The 25038-nt window shown below is 38.4% G+C and overlaps 1 protein-coding gene across 1 annotated transcript in view; it reads right to left on the bottom strand.

Annotated features, from left to right (window-relative positions):
- Positions 1-14420, bottom strand: part of tars1 (threonyl-tRNA synthetase 1) — a 16362-nt gene extending 1942 nt beyond the window's left edge. Inside the window, exons 1-16 of the mRNA XM_008336356.2 lie at positions 14251-14420; positions 13510-13584; positions 12891-13081; positions 12598-12721; positions 10831-10955; positions 7509-7626; positions 7350-7414; positions 6920-6998; positions 6572-6718; positions 5993-6091; positions 5734-5900; positions 2914-3076; positions 2222-2359; positions 912-989; positions 726-826; positions 384-488 (exon numbers count right to left, since the gene is read on the bottom strand). Of these exons, the coding sequence (XP_008334578.1) occupies positions 384-488; positions 726-826; positions 912-989; positions 2222-2359; positions 2914-3076; positions 5734-5900; positions 5993-6091; positions 6572-6718; positions 6920-6998; positions 7350-7414; positions 7509-7626; positions 10831-10955; positions 12598-12721; positions 12891-13081; positions 13510-13584; positions 14251-14310 (1835 nt within the window). The 5' untranslated portion in view covers positions 14311-14420. The remainder of the gene's footprint in view (positions 1-383; positions 489-725; positions 827-911; positions 990-2221; positions 2360-2913; positions 3077-5733; positions 5901-5992; positions 6092-6571; positions 6719-6919; positions 6999-7349; positions 7415-7508; positions 7627-10830; positions 10956-12597; positions 12722-12890; positions 13082-13509; positions 13585-14250) is intronic.
- Between the last annotated feature and the right edge of the window lie 10618 nt (positions 14421-25038).

Raw genomic sequence — 25038 nt, 5'->3', positions numbered from 1 at the left:
ATTTAAATACTACTGAGAACCTGTTGAAATGTACATTTCTACCTGTAAAAACCACTGTTATGAGTTGCTGCCACCTAGTGACAGCAACTGGAGGCTTGATAGCATAACAGCAGTGGTCGACTTATATCCAGCTTGCTATATTCCATTGGAAACCCCTCACCATGCCCCCTCAGGGGGGTCCGCCCCACTGTTTGAGAAGTACTGAGTTAATTAAAACGAGCTCAAAAAGATACGATGTATCTGTGAAGAGACGGTAAATAAATTAGACGGAAGAAAGAGGATGTTGACGGAGAAGCTAACTGTCATTACATCTGCTAAATTGGGATTGGAACTCATGTCCTTCTACATCTGTCTCGTCAAACATTAAGACAAGATTTACCAACCATTTGCCTCCGTAGTTTTCGGTCAGAATTGCAATCATCCGTTCGACCGATCCCAGGATGGCTCTGTGGATGATCACAGGTCTCTTCTTGTCATCGCCGTCATGACTGCAAAACAGTTATAGAGAGATTAGAGCGAATAAGAGTCGGGGGTGAAAGGGTTAATTACTAGAAAAATATGAAGAGGTAGAATTTATAGCTAAGAAAGTAAAAGTAAAAAAAAAAAAAAAATCTCCAACTTCAAAAAAGGAGGTTTGGTTCTTGTGAAACTCTGACCCCACGAAGTCCTTTAACCACAAAGACTGGGGTCTTGGTTCAAGTACTTGTACAAAAAGTACCAGGTACCTGACAAAGGTAAGGTCGAAGCGAATAGGAAGCTGGAAATCAAGCTGAATGGTTGCGCACTGGTGGTATCGACCAATGGCGTCCTTGATCTGAATGTCAATCTGAAAACAGAGAGGACACGGTCAGCGTCTCCTTCTGCCACCTGCAGGTAACGGCGGTATCACCGGCAGGGCGCGCAGGACTCACCTTTGGTCCGTAGAAGGCGCCGTCGCCTGGGTTCAGAACCCATTTCTCCCCAAAGTCGTTCAGGCTGTTCTCCAGTTGCTGTGAAAACAAACAGTTACTGCAGTTGCTGGAATATCGGCGGCGACAAGTAAACAGAGGAGCGGAGCCGAGCGGCGTGTTTAGACCTGACATTTTCCTCATCTGGAACTAATCAGTGAGCAGAGAAAATGTTAACGTCTGAATATTTTATAAGTGTTTGTGGAAGTTAATGAGGTGAGGGAGAGAAAAAAAAAAACACCAGTGGAGTGGCCAAAGTTGGGAGTTTTATCCTCCGTGTTTATCAGTTTCTACTTTTCAATGGAGAACCGTTAACATTAATCATAAGTACGTTCAGAGAAAGTTTTCCTCAGAGGGTTGAGTCTGAGCAGGTCGAGGTGCAACATCTCAAAGAGCTGCGAGCTATTAGAAAGAGAAGTTAATTATAGAAATACAGACCGTAATTAACGTGTGCATCAAGGGAGAATAAGTTTCTACATCAGCAGTTTTAACTTCCTCTGCTCTTCACTGGGGCTCAGCAACAAACATCTGATATTCAAACAGTTCATCTCCTTTGTATATGTATGTATATATGTGTATATATATATATATACACACATATATACATACATATATACACACATATATACATACATATATATACATATATATACATACATATATACACACATATATATCATATATATATATATAACATATGTATATGTGTATATATATATACACACATATACAAAGGAGCTGAACAGTTATTAGATATATTATTATTATATTATAACATGTATATTATATTTTACATATACATATATACACATATATACATACATATACACATACATACATAAATATACACATACTGTATATACATTTATAAAAAGGAATGTATGGAAAAACTTTATGTTCAATTTCCTGAAATTTCAATGTATTTCTCGTAAGTAACTGCTAACATAAAGCGTTGTAGCAATTAATCATGATTAGTTGTGATCTGAATAATTAGAATTAATTGTGACTATAATTAATCAATGTACATTCTGTTAACAATTAATCGACTTTCTTTAATATAACAAATACAATTGTTTTTTCCGTATATTACCAAAACCGAAGTCATACAAATTTGATAGCCATCTATTTGGCTAAATGGTTACATAGCCGTTCTCGTCTACCTAAATGGCTCTCTTGCCATCTGGCTATCTATCTACCTAGCTAAGTGCTATCTAGCTAGCAAGCAGACTGAAGAAGAAGGGTTCAACTCCTGGTTTTTGATGTGTCCAGTTTACCTTCTCAGCCTGGTCCCAAAAGTCAGGGTCTCCCAGGAATTTCTCCGGCCTGGTGGAGAGGTTGAGCTTGAACGTGAAGCCGAAGACGTCGTACACGGTTCGCAGGAAGTCCAGGCAGCCCTTGATCTCTTCTTCAATCTATTGGTGAAACAAGTTCAAAGAACATCAGTGAAGTTTCTGAGCAATTCTGAGATATGTGTCTTATTGCTGGTTATGCTGCATGTCAGCAATTGCAATAGAAAAGAGCTGTAGTTGCTAATAAATATTTAATAGTTCTTACAGGTGGGGCCACCATCTGGTTTGGTGGAGTATAAACCAAAAGAGAGGTTGAAATTATCAGTGAAGTGCTGCTGCTCTCACATTTAAATAAACTCATTAAAGAAAACAAAATCCTGATTGTGTCGACGACATCGTCGGAGCTTCTCTTTGGTAAAAGTTTGATTTTCTGGTTGTGATGAAACATTCAGTAAAAAGATGAGAAAAATATATTCAATCAGATAATTTTTCTCAGAATCAACTGCACAGGTGTTCAGCTGTTGTGACTTTTTATCGAAACAGTCAATCTGTGTTTTTTTCTAGTTTTTATCTAACTTCTAAACACCATTGGTTTACAAAGTGCATGGCAACAAGATGCCATGAACCATTGTGTCCCCAGGCTTCACCAATACCATGTGACTGATGTCAGGACTCACCTGGTCCATGGAGCAGAATATGTGAGCGTCATCCTGCTGGAAGCGCCGCACACGCGTGAGACCGGTCAGGGCTCCTGACAGCTCGTTCCTGTGAAGAACTCCAAAGTCGGCCATGCGGAGCGGCAACTCTCTCCAGGAGCGCGGCCGGTGATCAAACATCAAACTGGTGGACAAAAAAAAAAAAGAGAGAAATCTTTCTTAAAAATAATTATTATTTAGGTATTATGGTATTAATTTGATCATAATAATTAATCTTATTTTTTATATTTATATGTTTATATATTTTCTATAATTTTTTTTTACTGAATACATTTTAATTTATGTCAATAGCGCTAACTGTCGTTATTAGGAGGAACAGCTACGTTCACACCGCAGGCAAAAGTAGCCAAAATGTAATTTTTATATGCAACCGTGTAAACAGTAAAAATGTCAATTTAAAATCAACTCCTAATGTTTATTCAAAGTCACCACAGTCAACATTTAATTGGACTACAGTACTTCACTGAAGAGCGTACAAACTGACATAGGCCCCCCGAAAATTAAATCAGAACTCCCTACTGCCCCCTAGTGGGTAAATTGCTTTACAATCAAGCACAAACAAAAGTGTGTGGTCTGTGACGTCAGAAACAGATCGTGCCCCGTCACATACGTACCAGGATCAAAAGGAGGCTCGTGTGCTCACACATGACACGTTCACGCTACGTGAAGTTCTGCACAGTCCATTAATAAACGTGTCAGAACAGTATTTAATAACAGGTCGATAAAGCCCAAAAAACAAAATCGCAGTGTGAAAACCCAGAGCAATAACAATCAGTCAGAAATCCATCTTCCAACTCCAGCACCACTGTGGACGACTGAACACGGCGTTAGATTAAAGTGACATTCACTTGGATGTAATGTGTTGGCAAGCTCATTTTCCACTTTCATTGTGATGACCAGAGGGGCTGTCCGTGTGACGAGCACAGAGATTGGAGGAGCAACAAAAGAGGAAAAGAATGGATTTGAATACAAAGAGCTGCAGCTCCAACTCTTTTAGACTGCAATGCAGCAGTGGGCAGGAAATTGAAGTAGGTCACTCAACGGCTGAAAACACCGTCACAGCACCGGTACGTTTCTAGCCCGGCCGGAGGTGACGGCAGCCCACTGTTGCTGGGAAAGATTTAAAGATCTCTAACAAAAGAGTTCTCTACTGCCAATAAGAACAACATATAAAAGCTGAGACAACACCGGAGCTCATGTCACAGATCTTAGGGTTTTTGGGGTTTTTTTTCCATAAATTTTAGCTCTGTATTCTGAAGAAAAATGTTCAGCGTGTTGACAAAGTCTGAAACTGTTGAACTTTACAGTGAATACTGACATTATCAGCATGAAACATGAATAAATTCTATATACAGAACCAGACTAAGATCTAGGAACAGTCCTTCAGATGTGGAATATAAGGTAAAGTTAAATATCTGCCTTCATCAGGCTCACTGAGCATGTGTAAGTGATGAGACAGTTTGAAGTACAGAAACGAGTATATGTGTATATATATATATATATATACCCATATATACAGTATATTCAATGACCATCAAGATAATTTCAACGATGCAAAACTGAGAATTCTGATTCCTATGACTGTCTTTTTTTGTCTTATTTTGTTTTTGTTTTGTTTTAAACGTGTGAATCCATTTACTCAGCCTTTCCCGGCTGTGACCTTTGTACGACCTCAATCTCCCTTCATCAGTTAGCAGGCAGGGAAAATGCTGAGCGCTGAAGAAAAAGGAGAAGAGATTTGCTCCCCTCTCAGCAGAGATAAAGCTGCAGTCAAGGAATCTTTTTGCAATTTTTGGAAAGAAAAGAAAAAAGTTTCTCTACAGCTATGAAAGGAAGCTTCCTCACAAATCATGTGGGAATCTAACCGTCCATTACTTTTATTTTTAACATTTAAAAATATATATATATTCAGATTAGGATTTACATCAGTGTGGGATGTAAATCGTAAAAAGTAGAATTTTGATTTAAATCAACATCAATATAGAGAAATACCCATGATGCACTGATTCAACATTGACGTATGTGTTCGTGTATTGACCAATTATCAAAGTCAGGCATCAGATAATGAGCCTCATCCTGGATAATGATCCATTAAAAGGAAAAAAAAAAGAAAAAATATCAAATCAAGGCAGCAACACAAAGATGAGAACATTTTCAACCAACTGTGTGAAAAGGTGACAAAATAACACAGAAGGTTCTAGAACTCAGTCATTTTGTTCGTGTAATTTAGTGAGTTAGTGTTAAGGTGTTAAGTGTGTTAAGGGTTAGTTAGGTTAGTTTTTCAGTTTCCAGTTTGCTATGTTTTACTTTCTATGAATTCGTGTCTATTTTGAATGCCATTAAAGTTATATTAAAGCTCCTTGTTTATTTTCTGTTTTAGTCGCGATAATTTCACACTGGATTTTATTCTGTGTATAAAAATAAATGTTTACAACAGAGTTCTATTCCTGTTGATGTTCAATATTGGTTTTTCAAGTGGCTACTGGTGCACATTTATTTTATATATTTATTTGAATAATTTGCCATTTATTTCCACAAAAAAATTGCTTTAAATAACAGATCTGACTCCCTGAGTCTTTGCCAGACGTAAAGAGGTCATCAATTAAACAATAGTATTGGATCAGTACCAAAATGGAAAGTCCAACCATCAGGATCAGGATCAGAAAAAGTTGGATCAGTGCTTCACTAATAATAAATAATAAATACAACATCACCGCGTTCATTTCCTTCGCCACTGTTGATGTTGTAAACTGAAACTTTCCGTGTTACATCTGGACTCACCAGTGACCGGGGCAGTTCATGGGTTTGAGGGCAAATGTCTCTTTCTCCACTTCGAAGGAGAACATGTTCTCGCTGTAGTGCTGCCAGTGGCCGGAGGTCTGCCACAGTTTGCTGTTGTAGATGTTTGGCGTCACCACCTCCTGGAAACCACGTTTCCTGTATTCACTCTGGCGAAAAAAAAAAAAAATATATATTTTTTTATTATAAATCATGTAGAAAACCTGAGGTCTGTTGTCTGTTGTTTACGGCTGGTTCTCACTCTGATGAACTGGATCAGTGTGTTGTAGATATAGGCTCCTTTAGGCAAAAAGAAGCAGCTTCCTGGACTCAGGTCATGGAAGAAAAACAGATCCTGCTCCTGGAGAAGTAAAAAAAAAAATGTAATTGTCCGATTTTTTTTTTTTTTAAAACAACATAAAAAAAAAAAAACACTGAAATATGACCAATAATAATGACCAAGTTCAATACAGGTGTTTTGTACTCAGACTAGCTCCCGTTAGCTAAACTCCAATCACCTGCCATTAGCTAACGGGAGCTAACAGGAACAGGAAGAGCTGTAACCAAATTTTTGATTACTTAACTGAGCAGGTGACACATCTCCAAATGTTTGTCTTTGACATTTCAAATGTTTTTCTTGTTACTGATTGACTGACGCCCCCTCCAGCAGTAGAGCTGCTAATGCACCGTGGCCATGACTCACACACTTTTCAACAGTGACTCAGATGAAGGCGTCACATCATCCACACAGTTTTACAGCAAACCATGATTTTTTTTTTTCAAAAGTTGATCATAAACAATCTTTTGTTTTTCTTGGTTTGCTTTTATTATTAGCACGTACCCGGCCTAGTTTACGGTGGTCCCTGTTTTTGGCTTCCTCCTGAAACTTCTCCCATTCTTTGAGCATTTTGGGGTCAGGGAAGGAGATTCCATAGATCCTCTGGAGGGTTTCCATGTCTGCTTTTCCTTCCCAGTACGTGGAGGAATTCTAGAACACCGCAAAGGGAGGATGTTACCTTTCATTATTCTTATGGGGGTGGGGGTGGGATCAAATCCCTTGAGTATGAAGCACAACAACAGCAGAGAATGGGGACAAATCCAAGGGACACTGAGGACAAATCAGACAAACTTCAACAACTTGTTTAAAAAAAAAAAAATAAAGTAAAGAATGAAAAGTAAACTCAGGGACCTTGGTGATCTTCATTGCCTTGATTTTCCCGGTGTGTCGAACATGAGGCCCGCGGCACAAGTCGATTAAGGGACCACACCTGCAACAGCGTGTTGAAGATTAGGACAGAAGTGAGATGTAAATACATTACCCTGAATTATAAAATCATATTATTTTATACTTCTTAACAAGTGTAAATCTGCAAAATAACATTTAATTTTATAATTTATATTAATTAAATTAAACCCCTCTCTTTAGAGAGAACACCAAAGCTCTACTTGTCAGAAGTTATGAAAATATTGTGTTCAGTAAATATTTTGACAGCCAGATATAAAAAATTAAAATAAATCCCTCTGGGTAGAAGTCACTAAAAACCCATTACAATATATTATATTTACATTTATCATTTGACCAAACTTTATTTCATCATAGAGTAGAGTTCTGGACGCACCTGTACACGGTGGTGGTCGGGGTCGTGACCTTCTCATTCAGGATGCGACACTTGAACTCGTTGTACTGTTAAAGGAAGAGATCAGTTTGCTTTTATTTTTATCTTTTTTAAAAATTCTCTATGCGATAGGACGCACGTTTAAGAAAAAAAAAAGGTTACCTTGAACATTTCCAACAGCGTCTCCTTCTTTATCTCCAGCCGTTCGAATGGCTGCTTCTCCTTGATAATCTTCTTGCACAGGTTTTCCAGACAGGGAAAGTCGTTGCTCGATACTCCCCTGTCCAAAACAGCAAGAGATAAACACCAACGGGAACAGCAACCTTCAACGGCAACTCCTTAAGTGGACGCCTTCATTACCATGCAAACCATATACAAATGCTGAATTTTATCAGCTCTCGCGGCAGCTGCGGGACGTGACTTTTTTTTCTGAAATCTGTGTCTTTTTTTTGACCTTCTGGGACTGAGGACATTTGCCCGGCGTGGACAAATACTTTTAAGTCCTGTGATGTAAAGGCTGCAGCCATGTCATAATATCCTTGTAGAAAACAGCCTGAGAATCCCATTAGCATAAAACGGCTTCATTAAAGAGGTTGTAGAATTAATTAGATTCCACCACTTGCGCTCGTCTGCTGCCTACAGCGGCAGGAAACGCTTAGGGGATTTTCAGGGAGCGGTCGTGTGAAAAAAGTGTGTTCACATTCCCCAGTCTTTGACTTTTAACGTCTGATATTATGGGCTGCAGGGCCGTCGTCTTTTTATGGAACAATATGACAAGTAGTAGTCGTGTCAATCATTTGAAAGAAAATCCAGCTCAGCAGCATTAACGTCGCTCTGTCTGGGGGATTTTTTTTTTTACCTGACACAGCAAAGTATTCTCAGAGCCAGAAAGACTTCAGGTGAACACCAAGTAAAACTCAATATTTATAGAGGGTTTTTTTTTAGTGAGTACTTGACCCAATGTGTGTACCTTGGTCATGAATATGGTTGGATGGATGGACAGACAAATATTTAATGAATTGCTATTGTTGCCAAAAAAAAAAAAATTTAAATATTAAGTATTTAGCCTTAACACTGACTGGTACGCGTCGTCTTACGACTGAACAAAGGTCAAAGCTAACCTACCCCACAGGGACTCTTATCCAAGGTGACGCTACAGACATCCATGACGTCAGTCGTCTCATTGTGGACACCGTTCTCCAGATAACTGAGACCAACCACAGACACGACGGTGAGGGTTAGTCAAGAACATCTGAAAAATAGGTTTTCTCTTCGTAGACTTTGCTCAGAGGCACAACAACCTAATACAGCCGAATACTTGTCAAATACAGTACAGTGATCCCTTGCTATAACGCGGTTTACTTTTCACGGTTTCGCTACTTCACGGATTTGCATCGTGCATTGTGTTCTGCATTCTGATTGGCTAAAAAGTCACTCCGCTTCTTCTCTACCTGTGCGCCAATAACGTTGCGGTTTAATATGTACATGTACGTAAAACAGCTTGCCAAATTGACATTACGTACGTGCAAATTCTCTTGCAATTTCGAGTTTATCAAACCCCATAATGTCGACAAAACGCTCTGGACCGGCAAAAGTACCTGCGGTAGGGACCAAAAGGCAGCGGAAGATGCTGTCTATCGGTGATAAAGTAAAACTATTGGACATGCTAAATGAAGGTAAAAGCTATGCGGCTGTAGGTCGGCATTATGGAATTAATGAATCTTCCGTTCGTTCCATAAAGAAGGAAGAAAAAAACATAAGGAAGACAGCAGCAATAAGTTTTAATAAGGATTCAAAAAGGGTTGCAACTGCCCGCAACAAGACCAGGTAATTTGTATTTTTTTCATAATCATTTTTAATTTTCTCCCGTTCACGGTGGGCGGTGCTAATCTCCGCAATTTGAAGCCTTCTGTTCACGTTGATGATTAAAATTATTATTTGACAGTACATTACAGAAGTTATTTGTTGAAACGTTTCTAAAGTACTTTTATTTTACTTTATTTGTGAAACAAATGGTTGAGACTGTAAAATGGTTTGTTCGTTCTTTCTCTTCTTTTTCTGAGTATTTAATTGTAAAAAAAATAAAGATTTCTACTTCACGGATTTTGCCTATCACGGGTTCTTTTTGGAACGTAACCCCCGCGAAAAACAAAGGTTTACTGTATATATATAAATATATACACATATAAATACATATATAAATATATACATATATAAATATATATATACAATATATATTTACAAATACAATATGTGTATGAATAAAATCTAAACAATATGAACCTAAAAACGTCTTGTGAAGAAGAAAATCCACTCTCATTACAACCAATTATAGAAATATTATGGCGTACACACACACACACACACACATATATACTGTATGAGGTCAATAATGATCGACTTTGGCCAAATCACAACAGTGCGGTTGGCAGGCAGCCTGTACTTTGTGTCCTTGTGGCTGTTACTGTGTGACAGCTTCACTCAGAGGAAGAACTCGTGTCTTTCGCAAGATTGCAGGAAACCAGAGTACGGACCGTCTTTGGATCCATGAAAAAGTACATTTATGTATTAATGTCCTGCCGGCACACGGATGAGCATAATGTCTACTGGTGATATTTGAAGGGACAGGGAAGGTGAGGCAGAAGAGGACGGGTCGGTGGACAGACCACAGCAGGCTAAGTGGGGGACAGTTGTGTTTTTTTGTGTTGGGAGATGTAAAAACTGACACTAACATATATACATATATACAGTATATACACATACATATACATATACATATATATATATATATATATGTATATATATATATATGTGTGTGTGTGTATATATAAATATATATACATATACACATATATATACATATATACAAATATATACACATACACATATACAGTATATACACATATATACATATATACACATATATAAATATATATATATATATACATACATATATACATATATACATACATATATACATATATACACATACACATATACATATATACACATATATACATATATATATATACCTATTTGTATATGTACGTATGTACCTATTTTATGAGATCATATATATACTGTTGCTAATATCTCACTGCTGAAAACATAAGCAAAGAGTATCCAATAATATCAGCTAAAATGTTAGCATTAAGCTGGTGACCAGGGCGAAACGATCTGCCTACATTACAAATTTTTAATATGTATTTACTCGTATAAACTCAATATACAGCACAAGTGTGATTTGATAACTTTATGGTTTATACCAGTTTAGTGATTAGCATCTAAAGATCGTGGTACATCAGCATTCTCCTTTTGCTTTTGCGATCTACCGCTAGACTGTGAGCTCCCTGTTGGGCACCCCGACCTGTAGGCTCTCTCACTCCTACATGATGCGAGATTTTTTTATTATATGACTCTAATAAAAACTGCGACACAGGGCTTAACCGTTACAGCAGATGAGTGTGAATTATATTCGACTCACTCATTGTCGTCCAGGAACATGTCGTAATAGAAGCCGTTCTCGATGGGGGGTCCGTAGCAGAGGCAGCCTCCGTACACCTTCTCCATGGCTTCACCCAGGATGTGAGCACTGGAGTGCCAGTAAACCTTAACAATGGAAAAACAAAACAAAAACATCTCTTATTTATTCCAGTTATCTTTTACGTTATTATTAAGCCACTGTTGTCTTTCTTTAATCTCAAACCGCTCTGTTTATTTATTTTTTTTGTTCATTTTCTCTGATATAAACCATTTTCACACAGATAACGTCAAATTTGTTAAAAAAAAAAAAAATTTAAAAATTATTATATCATCAATTTATCATTTTTATTCAAACTCCCAGTTTAAGACGAGTGACTTAAACTTAAGCTACTTTTTCCCCCCATCAACTACGAATCTGTAACTAAATATACTTCATCCAGATGACAAAATAAAATAAAAAAACATAAATTGAATAGTGGTGGTGGCTTAGTAGTTAAGGAAGCAGCGTTGGGTGCGGAAGGCTTCAGGTACGAGTCCAGATAGTACCTTGGCCGCTAGTTGGTGATGGGTTAAAAGCGGAGGTCACATTTGGTTGTGTGCTGTGTCACTTTCCTTAAATTTAATACCATACAACTACAGGGTCTGTCCTAATATTCCTCATTATTGCATCAGTCATGTTCATGAACCAACAGTAATCTGACTTTTTAATCACAATCAACATCTGTTTGGTTGTTGTAACGGCCTCTGCCGAAAGGAGACAACGGACGATTTAGCAGCTAAGAATAATGCAACCGTGTTGAGTTTTTAGAAGATACTGTAAATGAAGTGGGGTGAAAAGGCCAGTTACATCACGGAGGCTCAAGGCAGCTCACAAAACCTGCAGCAGCATAAAAAAAGTCAAGAAAAAGTCACAGGAATATTTGTCCCATCGGGAGAACATAAACGACAGCATCAGTGAAGTTTGAAACTTTTTTTTTTTTTCGTGAGAAGACTTTAAATATTCCGTCTTTGTGCTCAGACGCTGCGCTGTCCTGACAGTGCTTGTACATAGAGTTCCACCTTACACACTCAGAGGCAGAACACTGACAGGTCTTAATTTATGTCAGCAACAAATGTCAACTGTTTTGACTGTCTTCATATTCTGTATTATATTTCTGTAACAGACCAAACCAGAATCTATTCCAAAAGTCTGCAAAAACAACTGCAATAAAATTGGTCCTTGCGGGATATTGACTCTTGTTAATAATCACTGAAGTTGTGTGTGTGTTGGGAACGATCCCACAGAGCTTCTAAAAGACACACCCTCTCCGGTTTAGCACCAAAACACATGTTGTGTTTACTGCCGTTCTTATACAAGACGAGATTTTTTAAAAAATGCTTGATTGCACCGATCTTCTGTCCACGTGATTGGCTGATTATATCCACAAAAAGTGACGTTTAAAGCCTTTACAAACAGTATAAATGGAAAAAAAAAAGTGTCAAATAAAGGTTCTTTATTGCTAGAAAACCACAACAGAATTTCTTTACGTCTGGATGCTCAGTGAACAGACCTTCGAGGTTTATCATTGATTTTAAACCTTTCATTCATCACATTAATATTACAAGCTCAGGTGCCGTGCTACATCTGCTTTTTAAGACTTGTTGTGCATTATAATCGATCGCACTTTTAACAGACAAAGAAAAAAAAAGTTCCAGTATTGGAACTCCCCCCCCCCTCCATGATTTTTATTTTTTGTTTTTTTTGGGAAAAGTCAGGATGTTTACTCACAGCTTGGGCTTCCTCATCGTCGAACTTCAGCAGCTGAAGGCTGCAGTCTTCTTCCAGGGGTCTGTCAAGATCCCACACGGCATTGTTCACTTTGGCAATCACCGTGTTGTCAGCGAGGCCTTGACTGCAGAAAAAATAAATCACATTAAATGCGGTGATGACAAAGTACCCGTTTAATAGTGTTGGTGTTTCAAAGTAGAGCCGGTCCTGAGACGTTCTTCTGATTTATTTGGTTCTTCATGACAGGAATGTTGCTCATTGATTTAGAAAAGAAAAAACCCCATCAGACTCACCTGATTCCACAGGCCACCTGGTACGGTGTGGTTTTCCAAGACTCGGCCTCCACCACCTTCCCATCAGGCAAGGTCACCTTGATGGGTTGGCTGTCTTTTGTAGCCCTCTCTGCTAGAAGGGCGTCGTGCTCAGCTTTTAGCTTCTCATACAGAGTGAGGCGACCCTCGATGTACTGAGGTGGGGGGGACAGCTGGAGAAAAACAAAACAAAGTGGAAGTCAGAGTGAATCCCAATTCACCCATTTCCTACCAAGTCTCTTTTCATCACCTGTAATATTAATCGTCATCTAGGGAGATTTTTCAGGAAAATCTCTCTCTCTACATAAAAATGTAACTGAAAATGTGTGATAAACCAGAATTAAAGAGAAATTAATTCAACCGTCACAAAGCTAATTATATGTTGCTTGGACTGTCACAAGTCTGGTTGGGTTGGGCTTTGTAAACATAGCATTTCAAACATGAAAAGAATGCTTTTGACAAACTCTAACGCTTAAAAATGCTATAAATGCAGTGTCTGCACAGTAAGGTATGTAAACAAATACAGAAAAAAAAAATAATGCTGCAAAACAATAATGTGTAAAAATAGCACACACTGATGACACCTTATTTAGTGGCTTACCTCCCCTCTGCCTCCAGCGTCTCCTCCGGCGCCACCTTTGGCCTTCTTTTTTCCTCCTTCTTTGCCACATCCTCCCTTTAAAACAAGACACCGCTAAGTGTTGGGTGAAGACAAAAAAATCATGGAAACACACTAAAGAATTTTTAAAGCTAACACAGGCACAACTTCTTCTCATAATCATGCCAAACATGCTTGGTAATTTACAATATTCCTCAGTTTTGTTTAGCTGTAACTGTTGTACAGTTTATCTTCAAATGATCTTACAAACATGTCCCATTTCCTAAATTATGAAAATTCATATATTATCATTTAACACATTGTAAGCTTATGTGTTAAGCCAATGGGTGTGTGCCGGAAGTAAAATCGTTAAAGGATACTCTAATCGTCCTAAATACCGGTCATACAGGTGAAATGAAGACCACGGATATTCCTGTGACCCTTTTATTGTCACAAACGAAAGCGTTGTTGTCGACAGGTGCCCTAAAGTGAAGCTGTTCTGGACTAAATAAACCGAGACGACTTGCTCGACTGCAACGTGGCACACACGTCTACACATAGACTGAAAACACACGTTTCTACTTCTGCACACAATGAATTCTCTTCACCGACAACAAAACATTTTTAAAAAATGAGTTAAAAATCCAGCACCACATTGTACACAGGGTTTAGTGACATCACGAATCGGACCGGCGGCTAAGCTAGCTGCCAAGAAACAGTGCTAAAATGGAAATAAAGCGTCACCTTCTTCTTATCCTCCACCTGCAGTTCGCTCATTTTCTCCACGACCGTCTGTTCAGCCATTTAAAAATGAATTACACCAAACTTTATGAGGACAACGTTGTCTAGTTTTGGTGTAAAGTGTGTTCCGACTGCGGTAAATGTGCCGGGTGACAACTATGACGTATCCCGGATATTGCGAATCTGATGCAACATTTTACCATAGTAGGCGGGACTACGTCTGTACGTGAACGCTAATTGGTCAATAATGCCGGATGTGCTTTTTTTTAAACGCGGAAGTTTTTTTTCTGAAAATAAACATTTAAAGTGAATACATACATTTTGTTCTAAACAAGCTGGTGTTACTTTAATTAAAAGTAGGGTTAGAATAACGACACATTTAAAACAGATAACATGATTTAAAACTAAAAAGAACAATTATATATTCAGTCCCTATATATAAACCATAATACACAGCTGTTTATTTTATTTGTTTTTTTATAAATGTAACGTTTATTAATAAGGCTATTAGTATATCTATAAGAAATTGATGCAAGGCAGCTGTTAATATTTCAATTTCTTCATATGTTATTACTGTGATAATGTTTAGTGTATCTATTAGGAATATTATGTGGTCTACCTAGATTTTCCCCGTCCAACAGGTGCACATGAAATTTTAAAAATTGTGAATTTTAATGTTGAAGTTCTTTCAGACTTTACTGACCAAATGTTTACTGACTAAAATGATAAAACAGGTCAATACACTACTAGTCCAGATCCAAGCCCCGGAATTTATCTGATTACATGGCTGTTTTGTTTTTTTGTTTTTGTTTTTGTTTTGTTTTGTGTTTTTTTGTTTGTTTGTTTTATGTTTAAAAACCCAAACAACTAAAGAGGATTATTGATTAACACATCTAAAACATAACAGCCAGATGATGGCCAGATTTATTATTTTTATTATGTGCTTGTAATATTGTTTTTAATTAACTGTCTGATTAATTAACAGTCAACAAAGCCAACTGGTACTCACTTACATCATAATTACAAGGAACTGGAAGAAAAACCATCCTCAGATGTCGTTCTAACTGTATGTAGGATTTTTAATTTCCTTCTTTTGGCTACACATGGTGGCGCTTTGGCCCAGAGGCAATGTCTCCCCAGGGTTCACCTGCAGGAAGGTTTGGGGGGGTTGGTACGGTGCAGTGTATTTGGGTGGAGACTGCTGCCCCCGCGACCTGGTAACGGATAAGCGGATGAAAATGGATGGCTGGATGGCTGGATGGCTACACATGTATATTTTAGCCTTTTTCCATCACAACCTTTTGTTTTCTGCTTCATTTCAAATATTTTCTTGGTTTTAGACTCTTTTTTTTTTTAAAGTGATGTTAAGCTGTTCTGAAACTAAAACCTTTTTTTCTTCTTCATTGAATTAGTCTTTCTCGTCATTACACCTTTTGAAAAATCACAACTATTTCATTACCTCGTTAGTAGCTTCATTGCGCTTAACACAGACGTAAATCTATTTGTGCCGTTGCGCAAACATCAGATGTAGCCATTATAAAACGCTTATCTGCCTTTTATCTTTTTTTTCACCTAATTTACACTCGCATTTGCTGCATAATCAGAATCCAGACGAACGTTGCCGCCGATGATGAGAATCATCATTCTGCTTAACTGCAGAGCGCTCGTCGTGTTTGTGTTGTTCTGCTATTTTGCTTCTGCCTCGGTTCCACACTTCACAACGACGTGTGCATTTCAATTACAGCCGAGCAGCGATTTCAAACTCCTGACACTCTCTGTGGGAATAAAGGAGGCGCCGCAGCTCCTTGTGTTCTCCTGCTGTTTTTTGTCTTGTTCAGGGAGAGGCAACTCTTGAATAATTAACCTTGAAGTTATTGTAAAGTAAGGCACAGAGTTCATGGTTGTTTACCAGGATTGTATTGTTGCTTTTCTGAGTCAAGTTGTCACTACAGAGATGTCAGGGAAACTACAGCAAAACAGACATTTTTAGCTAACTTGTACTTTTATTTTCTTTAAGAGTTCGAGGTTTATGCATTTAGATTTAAGGCTGCAATACTGTATTCACCAAATGTCTCTTTTAAATATTTTATCATATAAGAAATATTATTAATATTCAGGCCACCAATGGAAAAAAAAAAGGTGTAAGATAAAAAGCGTTAGGAGGATGTCAAAAATTTATAACAAAAAAAAAAAGGAATTTACCGGCGGTTTTATTCAGGGACTCGCTTTTGTGCGGATGAGATTTACAGAATGTGTTATGTCTACAGTCATTCTCACATTATTTACCAGCCATTTTATCACATTCTAAATATTTCACCCTGCTAGCCTTTAGGTGTCAGCAGAGAAACTGTCCAAGAAATATGAATCTAATGCCAGTTAGATTCAAACACTGATTTTTCCCCTGCAGTTTGCAGTCCGCCTGCAGCTCAGCAGCTGACATCGTCACCTCCCTCACTAAAGTTTTTATAGAGGCAGCATTTGTCTACAGGCATCTCTGGAGACAGCAACACGCTGCTCCAGCCTCCCTCGGCCTGCTCCACATTCAAAGGTAATTGCAAAAGCAAATACATGATGGGATTTGTTCCTAATGTGTCATGAATTTTTCATTCTCTCTGTGGTGTTCAATTCAGGGTCAATTACAGTCAGATATAAAACATGAGACACTTTAAGCTGGGAAGACCTTTTAATGAGAAAAAAAACCTCTCAGTCTAAAGGGTTTAGACTTTCGGAAAAACACAAAAAATATAGCATTTTCTTCATTTCTCCTGTGCTCATTCACTACTGAGGCAACGGCTTAAATGTGAAAATATGACAAAAGAGCCCTCATATTCCAGGAATTCTTGGAAAAAATACCTGAAAGTTTCACTGAGAGACGATGGCATCGTCAGAAAATAATTGTCCACATAAACCTGGTGTGTAGGTATTTGTGTGTTTTTCTGGTCTAGCTATACTTGTGGGGACACATTTTTAAAAGACGTTTGTGAGGCAGGATACTTTGTTCTCGTGGGTACATTTTATCCACACGTATTTTTAGATATAAAATTGGGTAATTAGACAATAAGGATAAAGATTAGGTATATATTGAGTACAGTTTCGGGTAAAATAAGAGGCCAGGGAATGTGTTCCGTCTATGTCACAAAATGAATGTGCATGATTGTGTGCGACTACGTCAGGGTACCAGCGGCATTACCTATACATTTTTTAGACTTGCATAAAAACCATGTCACCTATAGAACCAGCACAGCACTTCCAGCTGACTTGTGTGTCCTCAGCCCTGCAGAACCTCACTCTTTTACTTCTGTATGTTCTTGTACATAGAATTTATAGTTAGTTACCAAAGTGTGTAAAACTATAATTTGTTATCTAAGTGTGTTAAATCATGGTCTGCTTGACAGGAGTAGGTACTCCTAGAAAGGTTTTTACGATGTGGTCCATAATGGATGAGGTCTGTTTCTCATCAAGTATGTGAATCGTGTGAACTTTGCCCAAAGAGTAAAACGTAAAGAAAAAAACAACTGCCCAGTACTTGTGAAACTTTCTCAATAAAAGGAGCTGCAGTCCTCATACACTTTGGGACTTATGTGAGCCAACTCTGTGAAGCTATTGGTCTCTCTGCTCCCCCTCGAACATCCAACATCGATTCACTGAATCCAACGGGATCCAAGGCAGCACAGGAAAGAGGCAGGAAAGAACCACGGTTCTGGGCACCACAGGTCAGTGGGAAAAGGGTTCCCTCAGACAAATACTAACACTAGGAATGAATGTGAGAGTGATTGGAGAGTAACTAAGTGGAAGTCTAAAATTCTTTGTGGTTCTGAGGTATACTCCCAGACTGTGACCGCGTCCAGTCCTATACTGGCCGTAGAAGCTTGTCACGGTGGAACCCACTGAAGCCCAATAGAGGCAGTCTTCCTTTACTTGTTCTCTCACTAACTGCAGAGTTCATATAGACAATGGGAAATTGTCGTAGTTATTACTGTGGGGGGGAAGGAAAATTACAAGTAAAATTATGTGGTGATTTAGTCTTCAAATTAACTCTAAAAGTAAGAGCAAAAGGAAGGAAGGAGGAAAATGATGAACAAGTAATTGCAAAAAAGTGGTTGGAACAAGCAAAGAAAAGACTAGAAGATGCTTTAAGAAACCAGACATTGAGTAAGCACTGAATTGGCAAAATGATGATGATAATTATGTTCCTGTGCGACGCACTCAACCTGCAGCAGAGGTGCAGTTACAGATGGAGCAAAATCAAATACCACAGGCTGTAGGAGGGGTCATACAGTAATAAATTCACCTCCACATCTCACACATCACAGCCTCCACAAACTAGTCAGTTGTATCCTGATTTACCTAAAGAAAATACAAATCAGTTTGACAATCAGAAACTACTTTACCCTACTAAAAAGAAAGGAAACAAAAAGAAGGGGATCATAGTATGGTTTTGCGGAGCAATGTGGAAAACTGGGAAAAATGGAGAAATATTAATACAGAATCAGAAGATGAGGATAATGAGTCAAAAATAGACGCATTTCCAATGAGACCAGCAAGACATTTACATTGCATGGCTACTCTGTTATCACAGCCACATATAGAAATAGAGAGATGTACAACACTTAATCCTGCTACACTACTACCAAATCCTGAGGACGGAGAACCTCATGATTGCTTAGAAGAATCAGAGAAAATGTATAAACCAAGAACAGATTTGACAGACGTGCCACTAAAAAATGGAAACGTATTGTACGTAGATGGATCAGCTCAGAAAAATAGCATGGGACAAAACTGTGCAGGTTATGCAGTAGTAACGCAGACTGAAACCTTGAAAACAGGCAAATTACCATCAAATTATAGTGCTCAGGCCACAGAAATAGTGGCGTTAACAGAAGCATTGAAATTATCAAAAGGAAAAGATGTTACTATTTTTACTGATAGTCAATATGTGTATGGTACAGTACATATTTTTGCCCAGTTGTGGAAAAATAGAGTTTTTAAAACCTCTACGGGGAAATCTGTAATGCACTATAGACTTTTACAAGAACTATTGAAAGCAAGCTCACTCCCTAAAAAATTAGCTGTATGTAAATGTGAAGCACATACACAAAACAATGATCCAATTTCACAAGGAAATGAAAGAGCTGATAAAGCCGCAAAACAAGCAGCTATGACACTTGAAAACACAGACGAAACACAGACTTTAACACAAGATATTCATACATGTGAAGCTCACTCCCTAAAAAATTAGCTGTATGTAAATGTGAAGCACATACACGAAAAGATGATCCAATTTCACAAGGAAATGAAAGAGCTGATAAAGCCGCAAAACAAGCAGCTATGACACTTGAAAACACAGACATTAACACAAGGTATTGATACATGCGACACACAGGAAGTATTGAAAACACGACAAGAACAGTCATCTAATACTGAAAAGCGTTATTGGATGGCCCAAGGAGCAAAATTAGAGAATGGCATTTTTATAAGGACAAATGGAAAACCATGGTTACCTAAGTCATTATTCAAATGGGCTGCAGTTATGACACATGGGCCGTGCCATCAGGAGGGATGGTATCATTAGTGGATAAGCAATTTAATGGAAAGGGATTCAATTTATTTGCTAAAAATTTTTGTAGACAAAGTTTGATCTGCATCAAGAATAATGCCTGCATTAAGAATAATGCACAGGGCCAGGTGCGAACAAGACGGGGAAAATTTCCATTTCCTGAATATCCATTTCAGGTTATTCACATGGATTTCATACAATTGAATAAGGATAAAGGATATGAGTACTGTTTGGTAATCATAGACGCTTTAACAAAATGGGTTGAATTGTTTCCATGTAAAACACCAGATGCTGTTACTGTGGCAAAAGCCATATGTCAACGAATAATACCAACTTTCGGTGTTCCAGAGATCATCAGAAGTGATAACGGAACACATTTTGTGAATCAGATTATAGACAGAGTAGGAGAAAATTTGAAAAAATAAAACTCAAAAGACACACAGTATATCATCCACAGTCAGCCGGACTAGTGGAAAGAACTAATGGAACTGTAAAAAATAAGCTAATAAAGGCAATGTGTGAAACAAAAAGGACATGGACAGAGTGTGTAGATTTAGTACAACTAAATATGCACATATTACCAGCAGAAGGTACTAATTTGACACCATTTGAAATGTTGTATGGAAGAAACTACCAAAGTGTGTAAAATCAAAGTGTGTTAAACCATAATCTGTTATCTAAGCGTGTTAAATCATGGTCTGCTGTGGTGTGGTTCTTTTCAGGTCATTCTATCTGTGGCAGTTAGATGACAATAGCGGTGACTGAATAACGTAATTTTCGGCACCAACAGTTCTATATTTGAATTAAAAAAAAAACCCTGCAGTATAGCTTATAGAACAGGAAGGCTTTTGGAACCGTTGCTTTCTTAGCGGATCTACTAACAGCTAACAGATTAGCCTGTGCATGTACAACCATCTGAGGCAGTAGTGTAGATTAAATTGTGCTTCTGTGAAGAAAAATCCCCTTTTTATATATACCCGAGTGAGGACAATGAAAAAGAATTACTCTGGGCTTCGCTGGATGCCCCGCTTGACATGACCCTCTATTTTTTAACAGGGTTGGGATTTGGGAGCTCGGTGAATAAACCACAGACCCACAGCGTGGCAGGTATGATTCATTCCACTGGACCAAAATGCTGCTACATAGAACCACATGTACTTTATTTTTATTTTTTTTCAATTCCAGATGCCTTTCCTGGCTGTAAGAACAAGCCGATGTCAGTGTTACGCCGCTTTGTAACAATACACTGGCGTAAACCTCGTTCTTGGAAACGTGTTATTTGCGAACGGCAACCTTGTTGACTTTCAGGTGGGAATTTCACCACCACTCTTCTGTTCTGTTTTCCCCAGTATGGCAGCTGTAATCACTATCATATTATGATTAAAGTATTTTCCCTCGCACACCGTCTCCACCTTCATCACCCTGCCTTCAAATCCGTCCCGCGACTGGATTAAAAAATAAACATCAAATCATTTCGAGTGTCTATGGTCATTTGGAAAACACAAATACAAACAGAGAATCACAAGTGGAGTGTAATTAGTGATTCCTGCACTATATCCAATGCAATATCAATATTGTTTTATATCAGTGACTCCCAACCTGTGTGACGTGGCACACTAGTGTGCCATGCAAAATTACCCAATTTCACTTAATTGGGCTGAAAAGTATTATTTATTTATTTATTTTCATATCATTTCTCTTTGCTCGTCAAAGCATGAAAGGCAGCACAATTAAATCACTTTCTGCTAGGTGGCAGCAGAAGGCTATGAAAATTAAAAAAAAAAAAAGATAATCAGAGCTGCTGAATAAGATCTTAGTGAGTGTCTTTCTTTAATTCCTGCCAGTATATCAGCTGTTGTCTTCAACTAAACAGGCTCAGTTATGAGGTCATTTAAACTAGAATATTATTATAGTTCTTTAAAAATACGTTTTGAGAGATTTTTGTTTGGTCGTGTGCTGCGACTCAGAAAAGGTTGGGAAACTGTCTTATATGACATTATCGCAGGTTCAAAAAGAGCTAAAACTTTTAAACACAATTCTCTAAGTAAGTGTAAAGAGAAAGTCAGTGAGTTTCTCTATCACCCTAGTTGTGGAACAGTCTGTTGCCATGAGGCTCATCTCTCGCGCTAACGTTGTTATTCCTCCGACACCAACCCACTCTGTCTCTGGGTAAGAATTTTCACTTTGCGTTCCTGTGAAGACTGCGACTATTGTGATGTGTTAATAAACAAGTGTAAGAGGATCGAACAAAATATGCTTCTTGTACAGCACGGATCAGGAACCACAATCGAGTTCAGTGTGAAAATACATATTTTTGTCCCCTAGATGTGAGAAAAATATTCGGCATCGTGTCTTTTACATTTCCAAGTGAATGGTCTTTACAGATTAACTATTGAAAAGACAAAGATTAAATCTGCAAAGCAGCCAAGTAGGAGTTTTTTTTTTTTTTTTTCACAGCCTCCTCCAAACACTGCTGTGTTCCCGCTCCAAGGGCAAGAACAGTATGAAAAATCACTGGCCTTCAGCCGCCCTCGGTGCTGGAAAAGGATGACATCGTGTCAGAGACAAGGGCAAGGAGCATCAGCATTCAACCTCGACTGGGCAGAAAACCATCTGCTGCAAAATCCTTCATGAGATGGTCCCATCCTCCCCAGGCTCAGCCTGTGAGACTTGTCACACCACCACCAACACACACACACACACACATATACAAACTTCATCCTCGTCACTTCTCAGTGCGACACCCTCGGTTTTTTCGACATTCTCTGCAGGTACGTTAGGTACCGTATAATCTCATTTTAAACCTTTATAAACAAATTGAGCGACATTTTGAAAATCACAATTTAAATGACGACACCTGTGAATGTCTATTCTCTAAAAATAGTGCCTGCTTCGCAGCCCCCTCCTCACACTGTGTGAATACAAATATAGCCATCATGGAGGTAGAAAATCTTATCCACATCTACCTCCTTCTCCCTGAAACAAAAAAACCCCAAAAAACAAAAACATTGTGTTTCCGCCCACAACTGAGCTTCCTGCTGTGTTTCAGGCTCAAATAGAGACGTATGTACTGCTGGTGGGAAACCTCTCTGACAGCAGGCAACTGAAATGGAAGGCACAAAAAATAAAATATACAAAAAAAAATTTTTTTTAAAAAGGGCTTACAGCAAATATGAAGGAAGGTTGAGAAGTTTTATGATAAATTCAATAAAAAAAAATTAAAGCACAAATTTCAGTCCACCAAACTATTGCACCCTTTAAATAATTCCTTCTATGTAAAATTCAAGGATTTTTTTTTTTTTTTTTTTTTTTTACACCAGGTCACAACCTGCTTCTCTTTGCGTCGCCTAAGAACTGAAATCCAATTCCTTTAAAATGTTCTTTACAGGTTTTGGGAACATGAGCTAAACTTTAATATTATAACTGGATTCCATTCAAATTTAATTAGAAAAAAAGAGACCTTTTTCAGTAAATACATAACATGGTTCAACAGCTCACAAAAATAAAAAAAAAAATTAAAAAAATGTGTTGTGTTCATTTTTTCATTATCTGGTATTAACAGCATCCGTCTTAGAACGTTTTGACTTTAACACCCGTTAAGGATTTGACTGTAAAGTTCCGTGAGACAAATTGTATTTGTGAATTTGGGCTCTTCAAATAGAACTGAGTCACATTCCAGTCTTATAAGTGAAAAATAAAAAAGAAATTAAAGAAAAAATATCAGTGTCAGTCTGTATATGGAATAAATAAACTGCTTCAAAAAAGCATCAAATATCAAATATCTCAGGTCCAATCCTGCTTAGGCTGCCATCCCTGCATCACCACATGATGTCAGCTTCACCAAAGGAAGGCTTTGGTGAAGCTGACCCCCCCCCCCCCCACTTACTCCCATCCCCCAAAAGCCTCTGTTCTACCAGGAGAGGGTAAAAAACTCTCCCCTAAAAAATAAAATAATTTATATTAAATAAAAGAAACGCTGTGTTTCCCTTTTCTTTCACCTCAGTCAAATTGCCAGAAAATACAGCACAGATCACAACATTCATTGACTGCTGCCCACGGCCCGAGTCAATGACAGATGAACTGGTTGTGGTTAGTTTGAGAAGAGACAGAGGGAGGGAGGGAGATGGAAGGATTAGATACGACTCCGGTTCCTTATCATTACGTCCAGTCTGCTGGCTCAGCAGCAGTAAGCAAATTGAAACTAACAGGATCTGCCGTAGCTACTATACCTCTTCGCAGTAATATGTGAGCCAAGTCAGCCCAGGGTGTCATTAGAGGATTACATTTTATGTCCTCTGCAACTGCCAAGCACCGGGCCGTGCTGCACTTAAAGCAACCGTCCGTGTGGAAAACAAAAAAAAAAAAATCTCTTTTTAGCATTTTTCATTCGTCTCTTATAGGCAGTAAATAATTTTACAGCCTGTACGGATGAGACTCCAGGATCCATAAGGGATCGACTCCCGTGGCCTCAAGTACGCCATTTTTTTTGGACATCATCATCTGAGGACTTGGCTACGAACATCGTCATCTGCTCCAACTGCGGCGGGAGACTGTTTGGAAAAGTTTCACTTACAGTGGGAGAATTTATAGAAAATCCAGGCGACGTTAGCACCTGCGCTCAGCATGCAGGAGGCAGGATACTCATTCTTTTACTTACCTACTTACATGAGGTCACTGCAGCGCCCCCGCCCCCAGGGAGTCACCTGAGAAAGAGGCAAGGCAGAATTTTCAGACAAAAAAAAAATCACTTTAGAAAACTACACATTAGTTAATCTTTATTTAATTAATTTTCAATCATTATGTTGTAGTTTTCAGATACATTATTTGTCAAAACTTAGAAGATAGATTAACACAGTGCTTCTCAAATAGTGAGGCAGGGCCCCCCCAGGGGGCGTGGTGAGGTGCCAGGAGGGGGCTTCCAAAGGAATATGGCACGCATATGAACATCAGTGTACTTGAATGATAACAAGCCTCCCCGTCACTAGGTGGCAGCAACTCATACAGTGGTTTGTACAGATATAAATAGATAAATATACGTTATCAGGTTCTCAACAGTATTTCGGGGGCATAAAAACATTTCTGTCCCCGGGGGGGCATGACAAAAAAATAATTAAGAACCGCTAAAGAACCGTTAACACAAGCTAAATCGATTGGCTTAGTGAAGATAAAGGAGTGAAGATACTAAGCTAAACTGAGCTAAACTACGCTAAGATCAGATAAGATAAACAAAGCCT

The sequence above is a fragment of the Cynoglossus semilaevis genome, chromosome Z, assembly GCF_000523025.1.
Source record: "Cynoglossus semilaevis isolate Cse_v1.0 chromosome Z, Cse_v1.0, whole genome shotgun sequence".
Lineage (NCBI taxonomy): Eukaryota > Metazoa > Chordata > Actinopteri > Pleuronectiformes > Cynoglossidae > Cynoglossus > Cynoglossus semilaevis.
Note: the sequence above shows the minus strand (reverse complement) of the source record. Positions and strands in the feature narration are given on the sequence as shown.